Source organism: Sus scrofa, chromosome 9 (assembly GCF_054392235.1).
Source record: "Sus scrofa isolate SSC_HxYL_T2T_F1_AM1 chromosome 9, Sscrofa_HxYL_maternal_Yorkshire_Landrace_v2.0, whole genome shotgun sequence".
NCBI lineage: Eukaryota > Metazoa > Chordata > Mammalia > Artiodactyla > Suidae > Sus > Sus scrofa.
This window is the reverse complement of record NC_139391.1, coordinates 68575235-68601943: the sequence shown is the minus strand read 5'-3', so window position 1 is coordinate 68601943 and position 26709 is coordinate 68575235. Positions and strand designations below refer to the sequence as shown.

The window sequence follows — 26709 nt, the reverse complement described above, 5'->3', positions numbered from 1 at the left end:
TTCAGTCAACAAATATTTATTTTGCAGTCTTTATCAGTCAGTGTTTTAGCTGAACAAGATATGATTCCTCTCAAGAATGCACTGTTCATTAGGAGATAGACACAAAAAGAAAATGATTCTATAGTAAGGAAAGAACATACTAATACATGAGGTGTGATCATTACAAAACGGCAGTCAAATTTGCTTTGGGGATTCAGGGGCGGCTTCACTGAGGGAGATTATTAAGCTCTATCTTGAAAGACAGTCAGGTGTGGATTTAAGTGGCTGAAAGAGGAAATAGCTTGTGCCTAAGTAAGGAGGTACCACACAGTTCATATTTGGTGGAACTGGATGTAGGGTTTGAAGAGGAGGGGAGACTGCAGGGCAGGATTCTGGTGACCTGGGCAAAGGGACTCAGATCATGAAGAGTCTCCTCTTTCAAGTTAAGGAATTTACTATCTTTAATCAAGAGAGAAACTTTAAAAGATTTTTAAGTTTGATGGGAACATGTCTGCACTGGATCCTTTCTGGTTGCTCTTTAATATATATTCTCTGTCATCTTTGCTCTGCTGGGTGGCTTAGGAAGCTGATCTCCAGGGACAACATCAGCGAGTGTATTGGTATCCTAGGATTGTTGTAACAAAGTACCACAAACTGAGTGGCTTATTCTTTCACAGCTCTGAGGGCTAGGAGTCTGAAGTTGTTGTTGGTAGGGTTGTTCTCTCTAGAGGTTTTGAGGGAGAATCTGTTCCATGACTCTCTCCTAGCTTCCAGTGTTTGCTTGCTTGGTGATCCTGTTTGTAGATGCATCACTCTACCCTCTTCTTAAACTCACATGGCATTCTCCACTATGTGTCTCTGTCTGATGCTCTTCTTACAAGGACAGCAGTCATATTGGATCTAGATCACCCTGCTTTGGTATGATCGCCTCTTAACTTACATACATTTGCAAAGATCCTATTTCCAAATAAGGTCACATTCACAGGTACCAGGGGTTAGGATTTGAATATATCTTGCCGGGTGAGCGGGGGGGGGGGGGGGGTTTGCTGTAATTCAATCCACAATAGTCAGCAACCTTGCCTTTGAGTTTGGTTGGATCAGGCCATTGCGGAGCATGAGCAGAGGATCAGAGGGAGGGAAGAGAGTAAGATTAGGCAATTTATTTCCCAAGCTCTGTACTTTTGGGATCACCATGAACTGCTTTTATTGGTCAGCTGATGGTCATAGCTCTTGAGAGGCAGTCCTCTTGACATAATTTCTCTCTCTCTTATTCATAATTGTTTTTTCCTCTTGCCTCATTAGGCCTACAAGATGGTAAAAGCACCTCACTGTTACAATTTCCCTACATTCTGCCCAAACCATTGGACATAATTTTTACATCAAAAATTAAATCAAAAATTATTGCACAATTTATCTGAGTTTTATCTTACTCCCTTGGGGATCTTGAGGGAAACAAAGACAATATTTTTATTTTAGAATGATTGCTTAGGTAGCAGAGTAGAATATCAATTGAAAAGGAGATAAGAAAGGAAGTGCTGAGACTAAAGGAGAAGATAGTACAATAGTTCAGGTAAGAGGGTTAGACCTGAACTTGGCTGATAGCAGTTACAATGGAGAGGAGGAAAATGCAAGATGTTTGGGGACAAGAGTGAATATGACTTGGTAAAACCCTTATAATCCATCAACTAATCCTCACCAAATACTTATTAGGTAAGGGGAAATTTTGTCCTATAGTTTTTCTGGCACCAATTTCAAAAAAAGTGAAGATTTATGGATCAGTAGAAAGGAGGCAAACAGGAGAGGTACCCCCCAAGCTTTCAAATAATGTGACAAGGAGGCAGGCCTGGAGGAATCAGGAACTATTCGTGTTTTCAAGGGTTTCAGTGTCCTGTCCCACTGAGTCAGGATGGCATTTCTGGCTCCATGCCATTTCCCAGGGCCCATTAGGCGATACTGGTAAGGAGTACATGGTCCAAAGAAAACTTCCCAAGCTAGTCTGGGATCCTTAAGGAACAGAAGTGGGACATTGGGCTTTGCACCTATGCAAGCAGCGATGTCATCCAGGTAGGAAATGTAGTCAAGTTTGTCTTCCTTGGTATCTTTCATCAAACCCCTGACAAGGAAAAAAATGGATCACTTTTCATTTTCAAGTTATGAGTTACCCCACCTCCCACCATTTTGTTTCTTTCTAACCCAGTCAAACCATTTTGGGAATGATTTTCTATGGTGGAAAGAAAAAGTGAGAGGGGTTTATTCACATCGGGTATTGTGAGCGTAATTAATTTAGTTAAAGGAAATAGTAGAAAGAGGCAAGTTGAAGAAGAGCTTAAATAATGTTTTAGGTTCTTGAATTTGATATGAGGGTAAAGTCATATCAGTCCAAATACCATAGTTGGTGAACTAATTAACATGATCAGAAAGTATCACATATATGGCCACATAAATTATTTTTATTGATGTTAATTTTAAGAGTGAGGGCCATACGTAGTGTAACAGTACTGAACATGACACAGAGAGGAACAAGGAGGACAGAGGAACAACTTCCTCATGTAGTAAAAAATCCATGTGAAAGTTTTGATTCCCCTCAGTTAACCAGAAGCCAGCTTGATAACATAAACAGTAGATTGGCACATATTTTGTATGTTATATGATTATTTACTGTATTCTTATAATAAAGTAAGCTAGATAAAAGAAACTTATTAATACAATTATAAAAAGAGAAAATACATTTATAGTACTGTACTGTATTTATCAATATCATGAGTTTATGTCATCTGTTTACAAGTTGAATCATCTATCAGTAATATACCAATATTTTCTTATATGATACAAAACACTGTAGGAGTTATATGTATCCTAACACGAGACATCAAAAACAAAAAAATAATGTGAAAAAGAAATTCATATTTATTCTCAAATATAACGAATCATGCATTGATAATGAAGAAGTGGTAGCAATATGATTGCTTCATGGTAGCCTAGTCCATACACTAATGTATGAATCATTATAAAATTTTTATGGCATTCAGCATTACAGTCATATTTGTAATACAGTATTGGAAACACTGTTACATTAAAAAACCCACTTACCTGTGATGATAGGCCGACAGACAGTTTCCCCAAATATGAGAACCAAGAATAATGTACAGTAATGTAATTCTTTGAGTGCAAAGTAAGAAAACTAATACATTATTAATTTTACATTCGGTATCATTCACCTTATGCCTATGTAAGGATAGGCTATCCTCTTCAAGTCTTAAAATGATATTCTACATGATAAATACTTAAGCAATAATGATGATGATACAAAAACTTCTCATATAGTTCTTGCTGTGTAGTTATTAGATTGCCTATGAAAACACACATGCACAACAGATAAATTTATTGAGAGTAGGGGATGATGACTATTTGCTATTTATTAAGTGGAAACAGATCATCATAAAGGTCTTTAGCCTCAATGTCTTCACACTGGATAGGCTGAGAAGGAGAGTGAAGAGGGGATGGCCTTGCAGTCTCAGGAGTGACAGAGGTAGAAGAGCTGGAGGAGGTAGAAGGTGAGGAAGAAGAAGGCACCCATGGTGTAATTTTATGGATATACGCTGTAATTTCTTTTTTAAAAAATACACTATAATTTCTGTTTGACTTTTTTCTTTTTCTTTTCTTTTCTTTCTTTTTAGGGCTACAGCAGTGGCATATGAAAGTTCCCAGGCTAGGGGTCAAATCAGAGCTACAGCTGCCAGCCTACACCACAGCCACAGCAACTCAGGATCTGAGCCACATCTGTGACCTACACCACAGCTCACAGCAGCACAGCTTCCCTGGTCCACTGAGCAAGGCCAGGGATCGAACTCTAATCCTCATGGATACTAGTCAGATTTGTTTCCTCTGCACCACAATAGGAACTTCCAACTTTTTGCTTTTTCATTTCTCTAAAAATGTTTCTATATGGTACTAATTCTTCTTCCATCATTTGCTTTATTTTGAGTGCCTGTGTCACAGAAGGGTCCATGTCATAAAAAAAGTCAAAATCAGTCTTAAATAACTGGAATTCTTCTGCTTGATTGTCTAACGTCAATTCATTTTCTGGCACTGCTTCTTCTATGTTTTCTTCCTCATCATCTGGTATTGGTTTGGAAGTGCTTATCTCCACCAAGCTGTTTTCTGTTAATTCCTCTGGTGTGATGTCTATTGGCTCTTGAATGTCTCAATATTCATATCTTGAAACCCTTCACCTTCCATTCCCCACTTTTTTTTTTTTTTTTTTTGCCATATCCACAGTCTCCTTCATCATTTTCTCGATTGGCTCTGTCATAAATCCTGTGAGGTCACACGCAACATCTGGGCACAGTTTTCTCTAGCAAGAAATTATTGTTTCAGGCTTGACGGCTTTCTCAGCTTTTTGGATAACAATAGTGGCATCTTCAATGGCGTGATCCTTTCAGATTTTCGTGATGTTCTCTCTACTGGGATTCTTTTCCATAAAATTGACAATCCTTCCCATAAAGCACTTCAACATCCTGTGTTGAAATCATGGGATTCTGGGTGGCCAGGAGCTTGTCCAACATCAAAAGAACCTCCAAAGGCAGTCCCTTACTATTGCAAGGTACTTTCTGATTCTAGGGACAAAGCATCAAAGTAGCCAATCCAGAAACAGGGTTCTCATTGTCCAGGTCTTTTTGTACCACCAAAAGATTGGTCATTATCTTTTCCCTTCGAGGCTTGGAGGTTAGAGGCGTTATAGATAAGGGCAGTCCTGACCATAAGCTGGACTGCATTTACATACAACAGCAAAGTTAGCCTATGCCTTCCTGCTTTAAATCCTGGTGCTGTGCTTACTCCTCTTCCTTACTAATAAATGTCCTTTGTAGCATTCTCCAACCCCAGAAGAGGGCACTTTGTCTGCATTAAACACCTGTCAGCAGATATCCTTTTTCTCAATAATTGTCTAAATGGCATCTGGGAACTTGTCTGCTGCCTTTTAGTCAGCAGAAGTTATTTCTCCTGTTGTCCTGACATTTAAAAATCCAAACCCCTCTAAAATTATCAAGCCATTCTTTCCTGACATTAAATTCTCCTTCGCTTTCCTTTTGCTTTAAGTTGTCATACACTTTCTTTCAAATTGTATTAGTCTGTAGGTATGCCTGTCTTATAGCAATCCAGCACAAACACAAAAGCTTCATTTTTAATACAAGATAAAAAGGTATTTTACAAAAAGTGCAAGGTTTTCATGCCTGCTGGCATAGCTACAGAGGTGGCTTTACAAATTTTCTTTTTTTGTGATGGTCCTTGTGGTGGACTCATTTATCTTGAAATGATGGCAGTAGTAGCAACAGAACTCAATCTACTGTGCATATCAAGCCATTCAACTTTTTCTTGTAATTGCATGACATTTTTATGCTTCTTGGGAACCCTTCCAGCAATACTAGCGGCCCTTCATATGGATTCTGTGGTGTGGTGTTATTTAAGGTTTACGTTATTGCACTGAACACGACGGAAAATATGTGAGAATTGCGAGAGATCAATTTTACTTGGATACGAAATTTACTGGAGAGATGAACTGATCATGAAGAGATGATTAGTGTCATGTGACATTTTAAGCTGCTACTCAAAACACCTGAACTCATTACAATAGAAACAGGAGGTAGCTATGAAGTTTTTGCAGTGGTAAATGTTGTGCTACAGTTAATTTTTGACTTTTTGATTTAATATTGAATATTTACATTTGTTTACAATTCTCTTGATTGTGAATGGTGCCATGAATGGTCTATGTTTATGTGTGCACATTTTGATGAATCTTAATTCTGTTTCTTTTTTTTTTTTTTTTTTGGCTGTACCTGTAGCATATGGAAGTTCCTGGGCCAGGGACAAAATGGGAGCCCAAGTTGTGACCTATGACACAGCTACAGCAATGCTGGATCCTTAACTCATGATGCCACAGTGGGAACGCTGATGAATTTTAAATTTTATAATAGATTTTTGTATATAGTATCTACATATATTTTAGGCATTCATGACATAACCTAACTTCCTCCATTTTTTTTCAATATTTTTAGGCTCCATCAATTATCTGCAAGTTTTTTCAATTTGTCACAATCCTCTCTATAAATTTTTCCAATATATTGAAAAAAATCTGTGTATAAGTGGACCCATGCGGTTCAAACCTGTTCACGGGTCAACTGTATAGTGTATATGAAAGCTCTATTCCTACCTATTTTTGTTGTTAGTAAACTTTCAGGATGTGCCTGTGTCATTCACTCATTCTTTCAATCAATCTTTAGTGTCTATCACATGACAGGCACAATCTGAGGTGTTGTGAATCCAACAGTGAGTAAAGCAAAGTCCTTGCTCTCAAGGAACTTCATTCTACCAGGAAAACCAGCAGCTATAAAAAACCTAGTCAAATAGATACATCGAGTGGTAATAGATATTACGAAGGAATAAATGGAAGGTAAAAGGGAGAGGTGATGATGAGTCTGGGTGGGCGGCTATTTTATACGGTGTTGTCCAAGAGGGCTTCTCTTTTATGAGGTGATACTTGAGCAGAGTAAGCCTACAGATAAGGGGGTAAGGGGAGAAGTTTCCAGGCAGAGGGAATAATAAGTAAAAAGGTCGGATGGGGCTTTGCTTGGCATGTTTGAAGACCATGGAGCAGTCCTGAGTGATTGGAGCAGTGTGAATGAGGTGGGGGAACAGGAGGCAGTGAGGTCAGAGAGATGGCTATTTGCCTGTAGGGGTGCAGAGCTGCAGGGACGTTTCTGGGCGTGGAATGGGAAATAGTCAGAGGGTTTTGAACAGAAGAGCAAGGTTACATTGGTCATGTTTGTGCAATGTCAAGATTAGACTGCAGAAGAGCAGAAAGCAGGCAGAAATAAGGGGTGATAGCAAGTGTCCTTGGCAAGAGATGACAGCGGCCTGTTCTAGGGCCGTACAGCTGGGGTAGTGAGAAAGGTCTGAATTCTGAGTTTATTTGAAGGTAAGAGCTGACAGTGTTTTCTGAGAATGTGAGAGCAAAAGGAAAAAAGATCACTCCAAGGTTTTTGAGTGTTCAAATGGAACAAATAGTCACTATGGAGAAGGAGAAATTCTCAAAGCAGCCCTTGTGCAGGTGGAGGTTGAGGGTTAACTTTTAGACAAACTACACTGCAGATGTCTATTACATACCTAAGTGGAGATATCTAGAGGGAGTTGGATTATGAGTTGGAATTCTGGGGGGAGATCTTGGGCTAGAGATCCAAGTTTAGGAGCCATGAATATATGATGGCATTTAAAGCCACAGGCCTGGTGAGGCCACCTAGGAGTGAGTGTTATTAGAAGTGAGAAGAGATCTGAGGATTAAGGATGGGATTCACCAGTTTTTAGGAGTGAGGAAGAGGAGACACTTGTAAATGCAGAGAAAGAGTAGCCGGAGACGTAGGAGGAAAACAAAGGGAACAGAGTTTCAGGGGCCAGTGAACAAAGGATTGCCATCTGTTTGGGGCCAGCCTCCATGCTCTGCCGAGGTGACCTGGTGTTCCCACTGGACTTGTCTCAGGCCACAAATCTAGTTGGTGAAAGAGTTAGGAATAAAAACATATTCTTCTGACTCCTAATGCAGTTACTTCTGACCTGCCACACTGCTTCTCTAGAAATGGCTTTTATGTTAAAAGTCTTTTTTGGAGGTATAGTGGAATATATTGGTAAGTTTGCCCTGTAGCAGTCTATATTTCATACCTTTCTATGAGCTGCTCCTTTTGCATAGCCTCAGCCATCAATTTCTGAGATGGAGGCAGCTTACAGAGTCCTGTGGAAAATAGTCAGAAATAACAATGTAGTCACAAGCAGCTCCTCCTTTGAGTTCTCCTCCCTCTCATTTCTGGCCTCCCACTGCTCCAACCTCAGAACCTGTGATCATCAAAATTAGAATGGAATTAGAACAGAGAGGGTCATTTTCTGGGGGTAAAGTCTCGCTCCAAACTCTCTCAACAAGGGTACCCCCACTCCTAGAATTGTGAGGACAGATGTCCCATGGCCCAGACGTCAGCCTGCACTGCAATTTGCATCGGCTGGCACATTTCATATATTTATATATAATATTTATATTGTATTGTAGATATCCCCCTACTTTGTGTGTGTGTATTAAACCAATTAGCTGTTTAAATGTAAGCACTTGACCCTGTTTTTGTAACCCTGCTTTGACATCTCTTCACTCTGTTACCTGGGGAGCTTCAAGCATGGAGGGGCCTGGCAGTCTCTCTCAGTCTCACAAAGGCTTTGTCGGCTTGAGTTGTGATGAGGACATGCTTGATCTCAGTATGGCACCTAGACAGTCTCTGCTCTTCCGGGCATTTTTTTTTTTTCCTTTTTAAGGCTGCACTCACGGCATATGGAGGTTCCCAGGCTATGGGTCGAATCCAAGCTACAGCTGCTGGCCACAGCCACAGCCACAGCAACGCAGGATCCAAACCATGTCTGTAACCTACACCACAGGTCATGGCAATGCCAGATCTTTAACCCACTGAGTGAGGCCAGGGATGGAACCTGTAACCCCATGGTTCCTAGTCAGATTCATTTCTGCTGCACCACAACAGGAACTCTTTCTGGGCATTCTTGCCCTTGCCGGTTGCCAAGTTGCTGACCTAGGGTATGGGGATACTAATCTACATGAGAAAGGTCTGATTTAGCTCTGCAGTCTACTTGTCACTGGGAACACTGTATCTTGTAAGAAGCTACAAAGACTTTGCTTGGTGGTTCCCAGGTTTCCTCTTGGCTCGCTGGAGATCACTCTATGTGTGATCTAACCTAGTATTGATTTGTCAGCTCTGTCATTCTGATAAGTACTTTTGAGCTCATTATAAAATACTTAAAAAACCCAGGTACCTAAGAGTCTTGTGTGGAGTTCCCTGTTGGCCTGGCGTTAAGGATCTGGCATTGTCACTGTTGTGGCTACAGTTCCATCCCTGGCCTGGGAACTTTGACATGCCTTGGACATGGCCAAAAACAATTGCTTGAGAATGCTCAAGTATGAAAATAAAAAACAAACAAACAAAAAGTTAAAAAAAAGTCTTGTGTTTTTAGAGTAATTGGAAAATGCTGTGAAAGTACTTTAATTGGCCTTAAATAAATAAATATTTATAAAAATGTAATGAAAAAATGAAATTACATTTTTACAAATGTAATGAAATTCCAGCTGTGGAATTTTTCTGTAATACAAATAAATGAGATTTTCTAACAATCTTCTCCTCCCCTCCACTCCCTAGCCCCCAGTACAAATACCATGTTTGTCAATTTAGGAGACCATTTTAAAGTATGGTTGATATCTAGTACATGTGTACAGTGTGATAGAAGTCAACACCACTTAATACTACATTATACACTATTTATAAATTATTGGTGACTGTTTTTGTTCATCAAGGACAAAATTCTCCTGGAGGACAGCTGGTGGTTTGATTGTAATTACTGTTTATATTTTTAAATAATACAAATGCAATTTTTTAAAATGCTTAATGAATCTAAAACTTGTCCTAGTTTAGAGAGGTATGATAATAATGGCAATAGTAAGAATGAAAACTGTCAGTTAATGGGCATTTACTCTGTGCCAAATAGTACCAAATATGGTGCTAATGGTTTGTAGACATCACCCAGTTTACAAACCCCCTGTGAAGGAGGTTATATGATCTCCATTTTACAAAGGGGCCGAGATTTAAAGAGTTCCTCACAAAGTTAATGAGTTTGAGTTGGGATTGGACTCTGGTATCTCTGACTCTACCACCTTTGCTCTTACAGTGATAACTGGCAGCAATTAGTGTCCAGTATCTACAATTTATGGGAATTTCTTAAAAGTCACTATCTCCTCAGATTCCAATTGTATTCATAGTGTGTATTATTCCAATGTCTTTCTTAGGAAGCAAACTTTACTGCTAGTAGTAAATGGAAAGAATTAGGAGCAAATAGCTGAGACTTAACTCTAGTAGAATAAAATAAGAACTTGAAGCTTCTAATAATTTCAGTTAACTTGAGAAATGGGATTTTATTCTGTTGTACAAATTTATCCTCTCTATGGAGTCAAAGGCTCTTTTCCCCTCAGTCACAATGGTGACGCAAGCACTCCCACCATAATATTACATACACACAAAAATGTAGATATAAATATATATACAATTAATTAATTCTTCATTAAAATGTTTTGGATGTTTGATGTTACTTAAACTCACTTTTTTTTTTATTTTGTCTTTTTTAGGGCCACTCCTGCAGCATATATAGGTTCCCAGGCTAGGGGTCAAACCAGAGCTGTAGCTGCTGGCCTACACCACAGCCACAGCAACATGGACTCCAAGTCTTGTCTGTGACCTATACCACAGCTCAGGGCAATGTCAGATCCCCAACTCACTGAGCAAGACCAGGGATCTAATTCTTGTCCTCATGGATATTAGTCAGGTTTGTTAACCTCTGAGCCACGATGGGAACTCCCTAAACTCACATTTGTTTGATTTTAGCTAAATCTCACGGCACTAGTTTCAAGACTCACTTCACAGAGGGATTTAAATAGAGTCTGGGTACCTTTGAATACTCGTGTAGCCCATCGTGCTTGGAGCTCTGTTCCTGCTAAGATGGATCCTGTAAGGCCAATGAAGCCAATCATGGCAAGTGTTGTCCTCTCTAGGTTTGAGGGAAAGACCTGTTTGTATAGGAATATCTTCTTTGTACAAAGGCTTTTGAGAGGCTCTTCAAGAAAAGGAAAAGAAAAGGTATATCCTGTAGCAAAGATCACAATGTCAATGTTTCTTTCCATGGTCCCATCTTCAAAGAGAACAGAGTTTTCTGCAAACTCCTTCACGCTGGTTTTCATAGTGACTGTGCCACAGAGGATACAGGTTGGCAGCTCATCATTCACAATTCTTTTTGGTTTTTTCCTTTGACACAGAGGAGAAAAATTTTCACTGTAGTTATATTTGTGATACACTCAGCAAGTGATTTATTTAGTCAAATCAGAGAAATTATCAGCCAATGTCTAGTTCAATGTCTATGTTTTATTTTCCTGCTCCCAGTAGAGGCATGTGGAAAATGACTAAGCCTACTCTTTTCTGTCCAGGGTTTAAAATTCTTTATCTTTTGGGATTAATTTCTACAGAAATATCAGGATTGAGTGCACCACAATCCACCTGATCGTCCGGTTTGAGTCTCACATCACCCAGGCCTCAAAGAATTGACATTTGGCAAAGAGGAAATTACAAGAACCTTTTTTTTTTTTTTTTTCCCAGGGCTACACCTGTGGCATATGAAAGTTCTCAGGCTAGGGGATGAATGAGAGCTGCAGCTGCCGGCCTATACCACAGCAACTCAGGATCCAAGCTGTGTCTGCAACCTACACCACAGCTCATGGCATAGCCGGTTCCTTAACCCACTGAGCTAGGCCAGGGATTGAAGCCACGTCCTCATGGATACTAGCTGGATTTGTTACTGCTGAGCCTGGATGGGAACTCTTCGTTGTTATTTTAACTTGCATTTTTGATCAATAGAGAGTTTGAGCATCTTTTCTTTTCTTCTTTTTTCTTTTTAGACATTCAGATTCCTCCTTCTGTAATTTGCCTATTCTAATTCTTTGTCCAGTTTTCTATTGGATTTCCTGCTTCTCATTTTTTTTTTTAAGGGCCACACCAGCAGCACATGGAAGTTCCCAGGCTAGGGGTTGAATTGGAGATGTAGCTGGCAGCCATCCTGAGATTCCTCAAGGCCAGTTTAAGTTTCTTTTTTTTGTTTGTTTGTTTTTTTGTTTTTTGTTTTTTTGTCTTTTCTTGGGCCGCTCCCACGGCATATGGAGGTTCCCAGGCTAGGGGTCTAATCGGAGCTGCAGCCACCAGCCTATGCCAGAGCCGCGTCTGCGACCTACACCACAGCTCACCGCAACGCCGGATCGTTAACTCACTGAGCAAGGGCAGGGATCGAACCCTCAAATTCGTGGTTCCTAGTCGGATTCATTAACCACGACGGGAACTCCCAGTTTGTTTCTTGATTTGAAAACTTGAAATAAAGTTTTCATTCTTCATTTTCTTCTAGCCTCATGAATTATTACTTTTTTTACCAGACAGAATACTCCTATTTTTAAGAACTGCTGTGGTACTGTTGGACATTCTAAAGAAAATAAGCTTAGAACAGGATTAAACAAAGGCAATTATTGAACATTTTGAATTCTGAATAAAATAGGATGAGAAATACTGATTCAATACATTTACCATTAAACAAAAAAATCAAATACCCCTTTGTAATACTTAATCCATAATTTGCATGGTCAAATCTTTTATTCAAGTGCTTCTCTTGAATCCATTTTAGTACACATGAAGGCAGAACTTGTGCAACAAAATTATGGTGTCTTCTTGTAATCATCATATTAAACGGGTAGCCCCCATCTGAAGAGCGGTTGACAACCCAGGTACCAGTTCTAGTACTGAGAAGTACCTAAAAAGTAAGGCCAGAAGGATAAATACATGTGCATCATTTCGTGGTATTTTTTTTTTCCAATCTAATTCCTAGTAGAAAATCTGGAGATGTTCAGAAAATAACTGCCCTTTTCTATTTTTTTGATCTCTTTAAGGGCTTCACCCCGGGCATGTGGAAGTTCCCAGGCTAGGGGTTGAACTGGAGCTGCAGCTGCCAGCCTACACCACAGCCACAGCAATGCCAGATCTGAGCTGCGTCTGTGACCTACACCACAGCTCATGGCAATGCCGCATCATTAACCCACAAGTGAGGCCAGGGATCCAACCTGTATCCTCATGTATACATGTTGAGTTTGTTACCATTGAGACACAATGGGAACTCCTCCCTTTTCTATTTTGCATGGAATGTTTTCTTTCAGAATTAAGAAGGGAGAGTATAAAAGAGAGTTGGCATGGGTGGAACAATTGACACATTTGGTCTTGTTCCAAGAGCATCTCTGAAAAATGCCTAGTGGTTCAGCATCCACACAGTTTTCCTAGAGCCTTCCTGGAGATGGTTCAGTTTTGTAATGGGTAGATCATGAGAGTCTTTAAGGATTTTCATGATTTTTTTTTTCACTCACCTTGGGTCCACATAATTGAGCAACTGGCCTGTGTGTTTTATAATCTTGAATAACACTCTCCAGACACCAGAAATGATTCTGGGCATGGAATTAAGGATTCAGAGGGTGTACCTGAGCTGCTGTTCGACTGAGCTCCACTGCAATGTCTCCTCCAGTGTTTCCAAGACCAATCACTAAGATGCGTTTGCCCTGAAAGCGTTCTGGGCTCTTGTACTGTTGACTGTGCAGGATCTGCCCTTTAAACCTATAGATTCCTAAGGGGAAGGAGGGATTAGAAATATTTAGTTATAACTCCCTAGTTGGCAGGCTTGGGGTCTCTGAGAAAAGGGAAGTCCCAGAATTATGGCAGCCTTTTTCTCCTACTACCAATTGCAGGAAGTAGAAGCAGCATATCATTCCCCCATTCCACTGTATGCTATAAGCCCCAATATTGATTTAATGCAACATGGCTTGTTAAAAATATTGGAGAGCCTATATTCCATGAGTGTTCCCTTTTAAAGCAATTACTTAGGGAAATCACGCTTATTGTAGACAACAGTAAGAAATATCTCATGCACAACGTTGAGCATCCTAGACAAGAAAATAGATTGTCGATGCATATTATTTTACCCAATAGGTATACTCTATCAGAATGTGATTAATCGGAGTTCCTGTCATGGCTCAGTGGTTAATGAACCCTACTAGCATCCATGAGGATATGGGTTTGATCTCTGCCCTCACTCAGTGGGTTAAGGATCTGGTGTTGCCGTGAGCTGTGGTGTAGACTGCAGACTCAGCTCGGATCCCGTGTTGCTGCGGCCGGCAGTTGTAGCTCCCATTCAACCCCTAGGCTGGGAACTTCCACATGTCACAGGTGCGGCCCTAAAAAGCAAAAAAAAAAAAAAAAAAAAAAAAGGATGAAACTGTTCTGAACCTATCATTCTCCTATCCCAGTCACTGATTCATTCATTTTCTCAGTAACATTTACTGAAGAGATACTATATCTGTCACAATGTTTTAATAACATTCTTTGTCCACTGAAGCTAAATAAAATAGTTGCCGCTTTTTCAGGGAGGTGCCATACCATGTAGGTGGAGTCTGCAGAATTTGCAAATAAGGTATATGCAGATCAGTCTTGTGATCCTAAGCCCCTCACTCACTTTCAGGGACTGAAAGGTGAAGTGCCCAGGAGTTGGAAATTGGAGACTTTCGGAAAAGGATTTAAAGTGATGCATTTTCTGTCCCCGCGGCATGGACCAGCTTTGAGGGGCTTCTGGGACACTCCTGTGAGACCTGGACCCTTGGAGCCTAAAGAGCACAGAGACTGGTGTGTGACCCAGGCTTGAAAGACTGTGACTGGAACTGCCTGAAAGAGGTGGTGGCTACACTGGAAGCAAGTTTTTCATTCACATTGACAGTGTGGATTACATGTTTCATGTGGGCCAGATGAAAGCTGGGTAAGAGACAGCCTAGCCTGTCTGATGCCAATTTAAATGGACTTTGCACAAGAGAGCCAACTGGACTGGCAATGAGACCTTAGCACATAGTCTGCATGGAGAGGACCTGGAGAGGAGCTCGAACTTAGGGTTTGCAAGTGGCCAAGCCCAAGAATGTGTGGTCCATAGCAAGGGGCTGCACTGAGAGGTCCCCAGTAATGGAACAGCTCTCTGGAGCAGAGCCTGGAAAAGCATCCCACAAAGCATGGATCTTAAATATTCCTAAGGCCTAGAGAGCTAGTGCTCAATTGGTGCCAGTCAAGAAAGACCTTTCCTGCCTCCTTACTTCTTGTTCTTCCCTGACTCCAATTCTGGAAGGGCCAGAGACTGCAGCTGGTGGGTGAAGGGTTTTGCAGGAGGAGGAACTGGCAGAGGAAGGGAGCAGCCAAGCACACCAAGCACACTGCAACCCCACTGCAGTTGTCAGCACAAAGCAGGCACCAACTGAGGGAGGGGAGAAATTTCACCATTACTGGTAGTCGCAAGTTTTTGCTATCACAGAACATTTTAGTTATAAAAATGAATTTTTTTATTTTGTGATTTAAAATGATCAGAGGACTTCTCATCTGAGAGTGAGCAGAAAAGTGGTGGGAACTGCCTGAGGTTGCAACCAAGGGTAGAAGAAGACACAGATGAGGTCTGCAGGGATGTTAACAAGTAAAAAATACAGTTGCTTAATCACTGTATCCTACATAACCTGCACTTTTAACACTGCACACTCCAAGGGGCTGATTCAGGTTTTAGGTTTAGGAGATGTGAAGATAAAAGGCTGTTTCTACCCTCAAGGAGTTCATCCTCAGTGAGAAATAGGTAAATAGACAATAGCCAACTAATGTTTATTCAGCCCTCACTAGCAAGTCTCAGGCTCTCTTTTGAGGGCTTTATACATATTAACTAATTTAAACCTTACAACAACCCCACAGTGTAGATAATATTATGATTCAACTTTACTAATGCTAAGAATGAGGCATAGAGAGGTTAAGAAACTTGCCCAAGTTCATACAGTTAGTAGCAGAGCTGGGATAGGAAGTCAGGTCATCTGACACTGGAGCTCAGCTGTCAAGCATGATACTGTACAACCTCCCAGAACAGGAGGTGTTATGATGGCTCCAATGGGGCATCAGCCTAGACTGAGCCAGGAAGGCATCCTGGAGGAAGAGAGGAGGGGATACATATATTTACATAAAAATATTTTAAGAACGTGTGTGTGTGTGTATAAAGAACAACATTTGAAGAAAGATTAGGAATTTAAAAAAGGGGAACTCTAAGAGTATTTCAAGAAGGGGGATAGAATGGCACTTCAAGCCATTTTCTGAAGTTTGGCTGGAGAGACACTTACTGAGAGCTCAATCTTGGTTCATAGATTTTGTATCTTTCACATTACCTAACCCAATGCTTTTCAAATAACAGGTGCTCCATAACTGCATATTTGAGCTGAGGGCCCAAGAGAAAGTATAGCGTGCATAGGTGGTTCCAAATCAATGATTACATCAATAATGCAGTGCCACCTCCCAAAGAAATCTATTCAATAAATCAAAACTACTAATTCGAGAAAAAAGGGTCAGCCGAGGGGGCATAGGGTTTAGTTTGCCTTGTCACCAAATATTTCTGGAAGACTTTGATATTGTGGTTTATTCATTTTATACTTATTCCCCTAATGTAATGTACTGGAAAATTCTTAGCAACTACCTTAGGAGAAGGAAGACCAGGCACCCGAAGTTCACGTACAATGCTCACAGAGTTGAAGAACATTTGTTAATAATTGATCAAATATCATTAGGCATTCATGATTGCAAATCTGTAAATAGTGGTTACAATTTATGTGTGTTTAAAGAGTCACTTGTACACAACTTTTGAGTGGGGGAGAGAGGAGGGTGAAGAGTGGTGATCTGTAGAACTAGACTTTGTGCTGCCTACCCCATGATTCCTGTGTGAGCTCTGGTAGGACCTGGCACTCCAAGTGGAATGGCTGCTGAGGTCAGGGCTATAACTTAACTGAGAGTGAGAAATACTTCTTAGTTTAGGGAAATCACATGCTTCTTAGGAAGTAGGTTCTTCTAAACAATTCTGAGGTGGTGGGTAATAGTTTACAGAAGGTCATGACCCACAGCATTGGTAGCTACTGTTTACAGAGTGCTTGCTGTGTGCGCTGTACTATGCTAAGTATTTTACCTGGATGCTCTCATTTAATCCTAATCCCTACTGGTGTGGGAAACTCTTATTTCCACTTTGCTGAGGCTTAGAGAGGTTATGTTCTTCCAAGATTATGCAGCTAGCACCAGGATCTGGATCCAGAATTCTGTTCATAACCACTTTGCTAAATGCTGCTTACCCAGGCTATTGCCTGCAGGGAACTGTAGCAGATCAAAACTCCTTGGAAACCTATACCATATCTACTCACCATGATACTCACTATAGAAACACAGGGGAAAATAGGATTATCTGTCTTGATGTCCCTTTGCAACAGCTTCTTCTAAGGTCTGGTCATAAAGATCCCCCTCAGGAGGCGTGTCTAAAGTCTGTATACATGGGTTTCAATTCAATATCTAGTTTTTAGGGCGAAAGAGAGAGACACCTCAATATTTACATTGTATTCATTCCCCACGCCCCAGAGTTCATTAAAGTATGGAGAAATATTTGCTTGCAAAAGCAATCCAAAACTATGCTGCTATGTTAGTTTATGTTTAGCTAGTCTAATTCCTTGGGACGAACCCTGCCAGTCTAAAATCTAGACACTATGTTGCTACAAGGATCATCAGTTCTCAGCTATCCCAAACCTGATGAGACATGAAATTCCAAAAGAATAACTTGTTTGACATTTGATACTTGTTATACCTTTCCCCATAGAAACATTATTATAAGAGGCAGTTATGTATTCGTTTGGTACTGTGCCATTTTGTATTTAGTCACCAGACTAGCAGCAAGCCTGATGATGAACCACCATTTACAATATTGCTTTTTTGCACAATTATGTGTTGAATTCTTTCTCAATCCCTAACACATTTTTAAAATAGAGTGTTTTGTTAATTTGAGATTATAAGATTTATATTTCATGTTTTTATTGGCTAAGATTTGCAAGCTTTCTTCTTCACATCTTCCTTTCTTAAAAGTTCTTTCAATTCCTTAAACAAGTTTCAAAACTTTATTCTCAATTGCCTTTAGGGCCACTTATAAGTAACAGAAGAAGAGTAGCTTTACTACTTTTAGTAATCCTTATTTGATCTCAAAAGATGGAGATTTGCCACCTGTGAGTATATTAAAAAAATGTGCTGTTGGATCAAAAGCACTTCCAAAGGGGGATTTCTAAAACTCCTTAGTGTTGATAGCTCTGGTTTCAGAGGTGGATGGATTATTACTGCGATGACAATATTCCTTTGTACGTATAATCTCTGATTTATTTCTGGTCTAAAAAAATTCTGTCAAGTTTCCATATACTCTTACTCCTTTTAAGTATTGAATTACAGGTCACTCCTGACTCAAACTAAAATTCAATGACAAAATTCAATGTCCGTTCTTTTTCATTACAGATCTGATAGTTTTGAGACTTATGCAATCACTGAACTTGAATCAGACAGACATGATAAAGCTTAGGTGATAACATCAATATTTACATTAATAAATAAATAATAAGACCTGACACATATACAATGCTTTATATCTTTCAAAGTTATTTTGTTATTTTTTTTTTGTATTTTTTTTTCTAGGGCCACACCCACAGCATATGTAGGTTCCCTCCCAGGCTAGGGTTTCCGTTGGAGCTGTAGCCACCAGCCTACGCCATGGCCACAGCAACCCGAGATCTAAGCCACATCTATGACCTACACCACAGCTCAGAGCAACGCCAGATCCTTAACTCACTGGGCAAGGCCAGGGATCCCATGTTCTCATGGGTACTAGTCGGGTTAGCTAACCACTGAGCCATGACGGGAACTCCCCAAAGTTATTTTGTGCATATTATTTCTGAAGATGAACATAAAGTTGTCTATAATCATGAGGAAGTATTTACAATTACAAATCAGTCACATCTAGAAGAACTAGAAGAAGAGTAGGCATGGCCTTAGGTAGAGATGACTCACCGGGAAATGATTCTAAAGGTAAATGGGGATTCAGGAAGCGTCCAGTGCAAACCATGACAGCATCAAAGACAGCTCTGTACTGCTTCCCCTCTGTCTCTGTGACGACATCCCACTGACCAGTCTTGGAGAAGTCAGGACGCTTTGTTACACTGCACACTGTGGTCTGAAAGCAAATGGCAGTCAATTTCTATCACTCATCTTGGGACCATATGCAAGGACTGTATGGTAACCATGTTTTTCATTTCAAGTGGGCCAAGTCAGTCCTGTGATAGGAGGTGTATTAATAATGGTTTATCTTCTCCCTAGAGAAGTTAAATAACTTGTGCAAAGTTTTAAAAGTGATTAAGTCTTAAAAGTGATTATAGATTAAGGCCCCAAACATCTGGATGCCTTCACTGCAAGGAAGAAACATTCAGTTTTTATTCTTGGTGAGAAGGAGATGAGTTAATATACTGAAGGAGATGAGTTAATATACTGATACTGAATGCTGGAAAAATTTAGTAAAATGAGTTTGGGCCCATTATAATTTCTGTGGTTCAGACCTCTAGTCATTTTTTTTTTCCCAGTAGGTTGCATGAACAAAATCCATTTTTCCTTTTCTCTTGAAAAAACGCTAAATTTCATCCTGAATGAGATTTGGACTTAGAGGAGGAACCAGGAAATTCAGTATTTTAATGACTTCCTTGAGATAAACACCAGCAGCAGGATTATTATCTACCTTATTCATATAGAGAAAATCAGGAAGAAGTTTATTTCATTTCCATTAGATTGTTGAATGGGCCAGCCCCTATTAATTAGCCTTCCATAACCCAAGGTTTCTTACCCTAAACTGAATGTATTTCAGAAGGTCAAAGTGCTCAGCAAATTCTTGGAGGTAGTTCCAAAATTTTTCTTGGTTCATGAAATTGGGATAATCTTCTTGGAAGGGGAAGTCACTGTAACATGACATTTCTTTGCAGACATTTGTCACTAATGACTTGTAGACCCTGGTCATCCCATCTTCAGAAGTTTCCTGTGGGGAAAGCATAGTTAGTTTGCTGTGGGGTGGGGGGACAGGAGGAAGAGAACAGAGATCATCAGCAGTTAGCATAATTCCAAAGAGTTCCTGGAAAATTTAGCATTGGATCCTTATGATATAGTTATCAGAAGCCATTGGTGGTGTTGAAATTATTAAATAAAATGTCTTTCTCAAACTATAAAGACACTAACAGTATTTAACAGGGCTCTCAGGACGAACACTGTCCTTAAACAATTCCCTGAACATGGGTCCACGCCTATCTTTTTTTTTTTTTTTTTTTTTTTTTTTTTTTTTTTTTTTTTTTTGCTTTGCTTTCTAGGTCTGCACCTGCAGCATATGGAAGTTCCCAGGCCAGGGATGAAATCGGAGCTACAGCTGCCGGTCTACACCACAGCCACAGCAACATGGGATCCAAGCCATGTCTGCAACCTATAACACTGCTCACAACAAAGCTGGATCCTTAACCCACTGAGCAGGGCCAAGGGACTGAACCTGAGTCCTCATGGGTACTAGTCGGGTTCATTTCTGCTGAGCCACAATGGGAACTCCTACAACTGCATTTTTGAAAAAAAAAAGTATTTGAAAGAAATTACATCAAAATTTTAATAGTGCTGACCCATAAGTATTGATATTATATTTAATTTGTATTTTTTCTTTTATTTTCTAAAATTAATCTATATCTCTTTACAATAGGAGAAGGAAACTAAGCCAACATGGGGTCAAATAGCAGAAGGTACACAAACCAGACCTAATACTTTTCACATTGATATTTAGTAATTTGATGAGGCTCCTACATAGTACACCAGAAAAAAAATATTTTTCCCCAGTACGCTATAATCCTAAGGTTATACTATAAACCTAGGTGATCATTCCTGCTTATGTACATTTGCTTGTTATGTTTTCTTCACCACCCATTAAAGACTGGCAAATGCCACCTCCTCCATAGAGGCTTCCCTCATTCATACCAGTTTGAAGTACCTCGCCTTGAGCTTCCACTGCATGCTGTTCTTCTCTTCCCCCTTGAAGCATTTAGTACTTGGGCTGCCCCATCTTCTGAAACCTTATACATCACCCCCTTGATCCCCACTGAAGACCCTACTATTCCCATAATCAGGATCAAAACTGGCCAGAAGCAGATGGTATTTAGCCACTTCCAGCCCCACTTCCTGCTGCTCGCATCACCCAATCGCTGGCCTAGTCTTGATCATATCCCCCTAGGCTGTATATTCTGATCCTAAGAAGGGTGGATTAGTGCCTGGGTTCTTCTACTTTTGTCTTGCTCTCTCTCTCTCTCTCTCTCTCTCTCTCTCTCTCTCTCTCTCTCTTTTTAAGGGCTGCACTCGTGGCATATGGAAGTTCCCAGGTTAGGGGTGTAATCGGAGCTACAGCTGCTGGCCTATACCCACAGCCAAAGCAACACGGGATCCAAGCCGAATCTGCAATCTACACTACAGCTCACAGTAATGCCGATCCTTAACCCACTGAGCAAGGCCAGAGATCAAACCTGCATCTTCATGGATACCAGTCAGGTTTGTTTACACTGAGCCATTATGGGAACAACCTGGGTTCTTCTAGTAATGTAAAAACTACTCCCTAGACCTTCTGCCTCACCCTTGCTAATTCTCTTCGCAGAGACCTGAACAATTCCTGGAGACTAGGGCTTCACTCCCTGATGCCAAAGTTTAGCCTTCCTAAAGTGTCATCTGCTCCATATTCACAAATGCCATTCAGTTTACCCAGTGTGACACTCTGCTACTTTGTCTTGGAATGTCCGTGGTTCAGAAATCATAACTTCAATACTATGTTTGTATATCAGATTTCACTCTTTTTTCCTCTTTCTCTCAACTATCCCTGCCCACACCCTGCCAATTCTGACTTCATCACCTATCAGACTGCAACCTGCATGGGGTCAGCATGACACTGTGCACAAGCTTGTGTTGTTGCAGTGCTCCCTTACTTGACCACCAGGATTGGCTAAAGGCACCATGTCTGGGTAGGGAGAAAGCAAAAGGCCAGATTATGACTGGTGGAGGTGGGAGGGTATGAACATACAGTAAACTTCCACAGTCCCCCGAAGTCATTACTTCTTTCAAAGCAGGTTGGCTCCAGGTCCTCATCTAAGCAGCATTTGATGGAAGACAGGCCACTCACACCAGCTCCAATCACTGCAACTCGCTTGGCCATAGTGTGCTCTGTTAGAGAAAGGTGGAGCTGAGCTTCTTTTATGACAAAGCTAGAAGGGAGCTCTTGTTACGGAACTCAACTTTTACAGTGATATAAATACACTCCTTTTATCTTTGAGCTGAGGCAGAATTACATTTTGGTTAAAGACGAGGGCTCTGAAATTGGACTGTTTTGGTTTAAAGCCTGGCTTTGTTTTACAGTAGGACCTTGTCCTAGCTGTTTATCCTCTTTGTTCCTCAGTTTTCTCATCAGCACAATGGGAATGGAAATAATAATACCTATTTTAAGTATTTGTTATAAAATTAAATGACTGAGATAGGTTGGAAGGCTTGTAGAAGTATCTGTTACATAGTAAAGGCTCAATTAAAATTTGCTCTTATTTTTAGCTAGTATAGCCAGGACTTTGATCCCTTTAACCCTTTAGATCCCCTCAGTATCTAAAGGAATCTTTACTAACACATAATCCCTCTGAACCCTAGAATAGAGCAAAATGTTAGTTTTTATTTAAAGCATCTAAGGTCCTAAAGAATAGCTGGTTATGAGTCATGTCCTGCCATGCAATAAAGATACTACATGAATTGAGGAGATATTCTTAACATTGCATAGAGCAAGACTGACTGACCCTAATACAGAACTAAATCACCAAGAGAAGTCATACGTATGGTACGTTCTAGAGGCTGCGGTGAGGTTATATGGCAATGGGGATGCCATGCTTGTCTCAAAGTATGTGTGTGTCATGGGGATTTGCAACAGGTTTTTCTTGATTTTATGTTGTGCGCTTCTGCAAACATTAAAATAGCTTTTGCTTTGATCATGTGGGCTAATCACTGGGTTAATTCCAGCAAGTCATGTTTATGTCACATGGAGGCCTTTGAAGTGTCAGGCAGACTCTGTTGCAAGTGCTGCCTCTCTCTCAACCATCTTGGCCAGTCTGAGAAACATGGAGAGTAGTCGAGACCTTAAAGTATTTGTTTTATAAAAAATATATTTATGTATATATAAAGCATCTTATAATATATATATTTTATAAAGTATTTTTATAAAGTATATATTATATATGTATACATATAAAGTATTGGTTTTAATATATATTAAATATTTAATATTATATATTATATATATATAACTGATTTGCCTTTGAAGACATAGTCTTTTTTGAGGTGATTTATTGCTGTATATCTCTTATGTGGTCTTTGTAGTGTCATGCCACTTACTGTAGTAGTGTTTGCCTTGAGGAACCAAGGAAGAACGTATTTATTGAGCCCTGAGCTCTCGGAAGTGGGAAAACATACAGCGTCGATATGACTTAAGACTGCTCTGCTAATAAGAGGCTGAGTTGGGAGAGACTCTGGATCTCTGAGTCTGAGCCTGGAAGTGCACATCTCATTAGTCTGAGAACTGGAAATATCCTATGATTCCTACTACCAAGCCTCTTCCCTCACCAGCACTCAAGGTTTGCTGCTACACCTTTTGGATGGGCTTGGGAGAGTTTGTCCTATGGCTTTGCAGCTTGCCTCCCAGTCGGATCAGAACCTCCAGGCACAGAAACAAAGTGGGAGTTACTGACTTTCCAGAAGACAGAGGAAGACTTCTGATCTCTCAGACCCCTTGGACTCGCCTTGTTCCAGAGTAAGATACAAGTACTTGCAACAAATATTGGAGGGATTTCTCAGGGCTGCTGTTTCCAAATATTATGTGTCATCCTGCCCTTTGTAAGGGTGAGACTTTCATGCCTGGCTTCATTATTTATAGCAAAATTTTCACTTTTTCCCCCAAAACTTTATTTAAGGAGTCTCTTTTGACTTGGGAGAGTCAGGTAGGCTGCAATAATAATGGACTTTGGAGGCAGTAGAACTGGGTTTGAACTCTCTGCAATTGACTAGCCATATGACCCCAAACAACTCCACTTACACATCTTAAGATTTACCACTTGCAAGATAAAGAAAAGTAGCTATATTAAGGGATTGTTTGATTTTTACATAAAATGATATTAATTACACAAAACTGCCAAGCACCAAATATTTACTCAGCATTCATTTTCCACCTCCCTGACTCCCTCCTTTCCTTTCTTCTCCCTGGAAAAGATAACTCACACAGGTAAAAATTTATCAACAAGTTTGGAAACTAGCAGGTAATCATACCTGCTTCCTTTGGATTGAGAAATTAAAAGTTAAGATAACTTTTAATCTGAAATAAATGGCCTCCATGAATAAGAACAATTAAATTTCCAGGGCACTAGGTGGAGGTCTAGAATTGGCAGATCTTGGGTGTGCTCTATTTTTGCAATGATAAGAAGAAAGAAGTAGTTGTTAATTGAACTGAAATTGAAAATGTGCTGCAGTGAATAGACTGGAAGCAAATTAATCCATTCAACAGATACACCCTGTGTTGCTCTAGGGGCAGGTACTGAGCCAAATGTGGGGGCCCCAAAGATGATTAAGAACAAATGCTAAATAATAGAAATAAAAATAGAGCCAGTGACTGTCCTCAAGAAGATGCCTCCATATGGAGAGAGGCTGACACACACGATATCATGTGGTATGTTCTATAATAGCATCATGCTTTGGGTACAAATGCTTGCAAACACTCTTGGGCTGCTTAGCTATGCCTAGAGACCTAGTCAGATACAGAGTGGGCTGTTTTTCCTGGGCAAAAACACCCTGTCCTTTACAGACTCACTTAGAGACTGTCTAAATGCCGAATAATGGTATTCCAAATCGATGTGAATTGAAAGACGGGAGAATACGTAACGGAGCTAGTGCCCTGTGGAGCTCCTAGCACATAAGTCTTTCTGTGTCCTCCATTTCTTGTTTTTAGGGAATAAGCTTCAGCCTCCATGACCTTTCCTGAGTTCCAAAGGGCAGCTGCTAATCAGGGAACTGAGGGGACTGAGAGACCAAGGATGAGCAGTCAAGAGACAACAGTGCAGCCTTGAGGCAGGGTCCTGGTTCCTTCTTAAGGAATATACATAACAACATCTTTGAGCCTTTCTGTAGAACTAAAACCCCCAACAGATAGAAGAACTACTTGATGAAGCATTCTTCATTTCTGGAAGAAGGAGGACCATAAGAACCAGTCCTGGGGCCACTTAAACACCAGCTTTGAAAGAAAATGCAAGCTTGCCTCTACTCTGATTTGGGGAGTGGCCCTATATTCCACTCCCCAAATGATAAAACCACCTCCTAATCTTTTCCAAGGGGGCCACAGTCTTTAAGGCATCAGCATGCTGTGGCTGATTTTGCCTGGCAATAAATAAAGCCATCTTTTTCTCCTTCAAGCAAAACTCCGTCTCTGCATTTCTATTAGGCAACTGTTGAGTTTGACTTTCAGCAACAAATACTGCAGGCTTGAAGGGCCAGGGGGGTGTAAGATGTGTTAAGCCCCTTGTAAACAATAAAGTGTGCTATAAAGTGTGCATAAGTTCCATTGTAGGTCAAAGGTTGCTGATATTTGCTTCCTTAATAGAAAGGAGTCCTAAGCTACTGAATTGGACTTTTGGACAACATCAAAACCCATCCCATGCCTGACAGACTATAAATTCCTACATTTTGTCATGCCTGACAAAATGTAGGAATTGTTTTTGAGACATGGAGAGACTTGGGTGATTAGGCTATTATGTAACTAGTTATGATTTATATGACAGAAATTTGATCTATTCATATTTATTATCATTCTACCAGTGTTCTTCCTTTGCTACAGTATGTCCTGCCATAACACTCGTGGAGTATTTTGTGTTTCCCAATGCCTGGCAATGCCATCTCATCCATAAAGTGAAATCAGAAGTGAGCCTGGAATGACAGAAAGTCCCACAGTTCTGTTATTCTCACCCACACCTCCTTTCTGGGTGTCTTCACCCTACAACATAACTTTGTTTCCTTACAATTCCTTTGCTTCCGGTTTTCTCCATAATTCTCTGCTTTAACCTTAATCAGGAGGCTCCTGAAGAAGAGGATCACAATAATTTTTAAGGAATGCACTCTCCAAGGAGAATATTCATCCTCTGTGAAAGCAGCTCCTGGAAAAATACCCCCATTAAAAAAAAAAAAAAAATCCAGGACACTTACCTTGTTGGCATAGAGTAGATATTCTGACAAATTATTTCTCAAAACCAATACCAAAGGTAGTGTTTGTCTTGAAAAACAATTGAAACTCCAACTCTTTGTTCTGGAAGGAAAATAAAAGAACGCCAACTATCACAAAATTGCTCTCGGTTTAAAACAAAAACCCATTCGTCTTTCCTGTCCTGCTGGTGATAGCAGAAAGTATACTCACAGAGCAAAACAAAACAGAAAAAGTTGTGTGGGACACGGCTAGATACTTCCGTGATCTCGAGGGAGGGCTAAATGACGAGTTAGAATAATGCTTTCGGATTCGAAGGCCACAAGCGACTTCTGACCCTTTTCCCCCACCCTCCGAAACGTCACAGTTCCGGCAAAGCCCTAAAGGGGAGCATAGGTTAAGTGGCCGCTCTTCTCCTCGTAGCCGTTAGAGGGCGCCAAGTCACCCCCAAACCACAGCCCCCAGGGAGAGGGGCAGTGTACTTTCTAAATTCTGACTCTTTTATTAGTCCCTTCAGTGGTCATAGGAGCGGGCCATGGGAGAAAGTCATTTGTCATGTCAGCAGTTCTTCCAAGTCTAGAGTTCCCGCACCCCAGAAGTGTGATTTCAAAATTGAGAATTTATAAGGGATTTAAGCAGTTTCGTCTTTTCAGAAAAGGTCAGCAGAGGGAGCTGGTAAAACATGTTTGAGAAAACATGAAACTAGTTTTAGATATTAACCCAGGGCACACGAAAAGGAATAATTACAGAAGCACTGGCAGTAATAGAATAGTAAGTACACAGCATCTTTTTCTCCACTGAGTGCTTGGAAGCCAGCATAAAGGACCATCTTCAGCTCATTGAACAATCATAGATGCAAATGCCCACAAGGGTCGGAGAAGA

At 40.4% G+C, this 26709-nt stretch overlaps 1 protein-coding gene across 10 annotated transcripts; it reads right to left on the bottom strand.

Moving 5' to 3' along the window:
* FMO4 (flavin containing dimethylaniline monoxygenase 4) lies at positions 1-26113 on the bottom strand. 10 transcript variants are annotated; one of them, XR_014816798.1, is made up of 10 exons: positions 26041-26113; positions 25833-25932; positions 21637-21776; positions 19390-19578; positions 18567-18729; positions 13127-13269; positions 11882-12411; positions 10516-10868; positions 7690-7759; positions 1-2092 (listed from the first exon to the last, which is right to left on the bottom strand). XR_014816798.1 is itself a non-coding variant. In XM_005656647.4 (10 exons), exons 3-10 carry the CDS (start codon positions 21766-21768, stop codon positions 1708-1710), a joined length of 1635 nt encoding a protein of 544 aa, XP_005656704.3. In that variant the 5' UTR covers positions 21769-21776; positions 25833-25932; positions 26041-26113; the 3' UTR covers positions 1-1707. The 10 variants fall into 10 exon arrangements, 4 of the variants coding, with proteins under 4 accessions (XP_005656704.3, XP_020918851.2, XP_084834519.1 ...); XR_014816795.1 differs by having other exon boundaries at positions 7690-7860; positions 12212-12411; XR_014816796.1 differs by having other exon boundaries at positions 7690-7860; positions 12212-12411; positions 21669-21776.
* Positions 26114-26709: the final 596 nt, after the last annotated feature.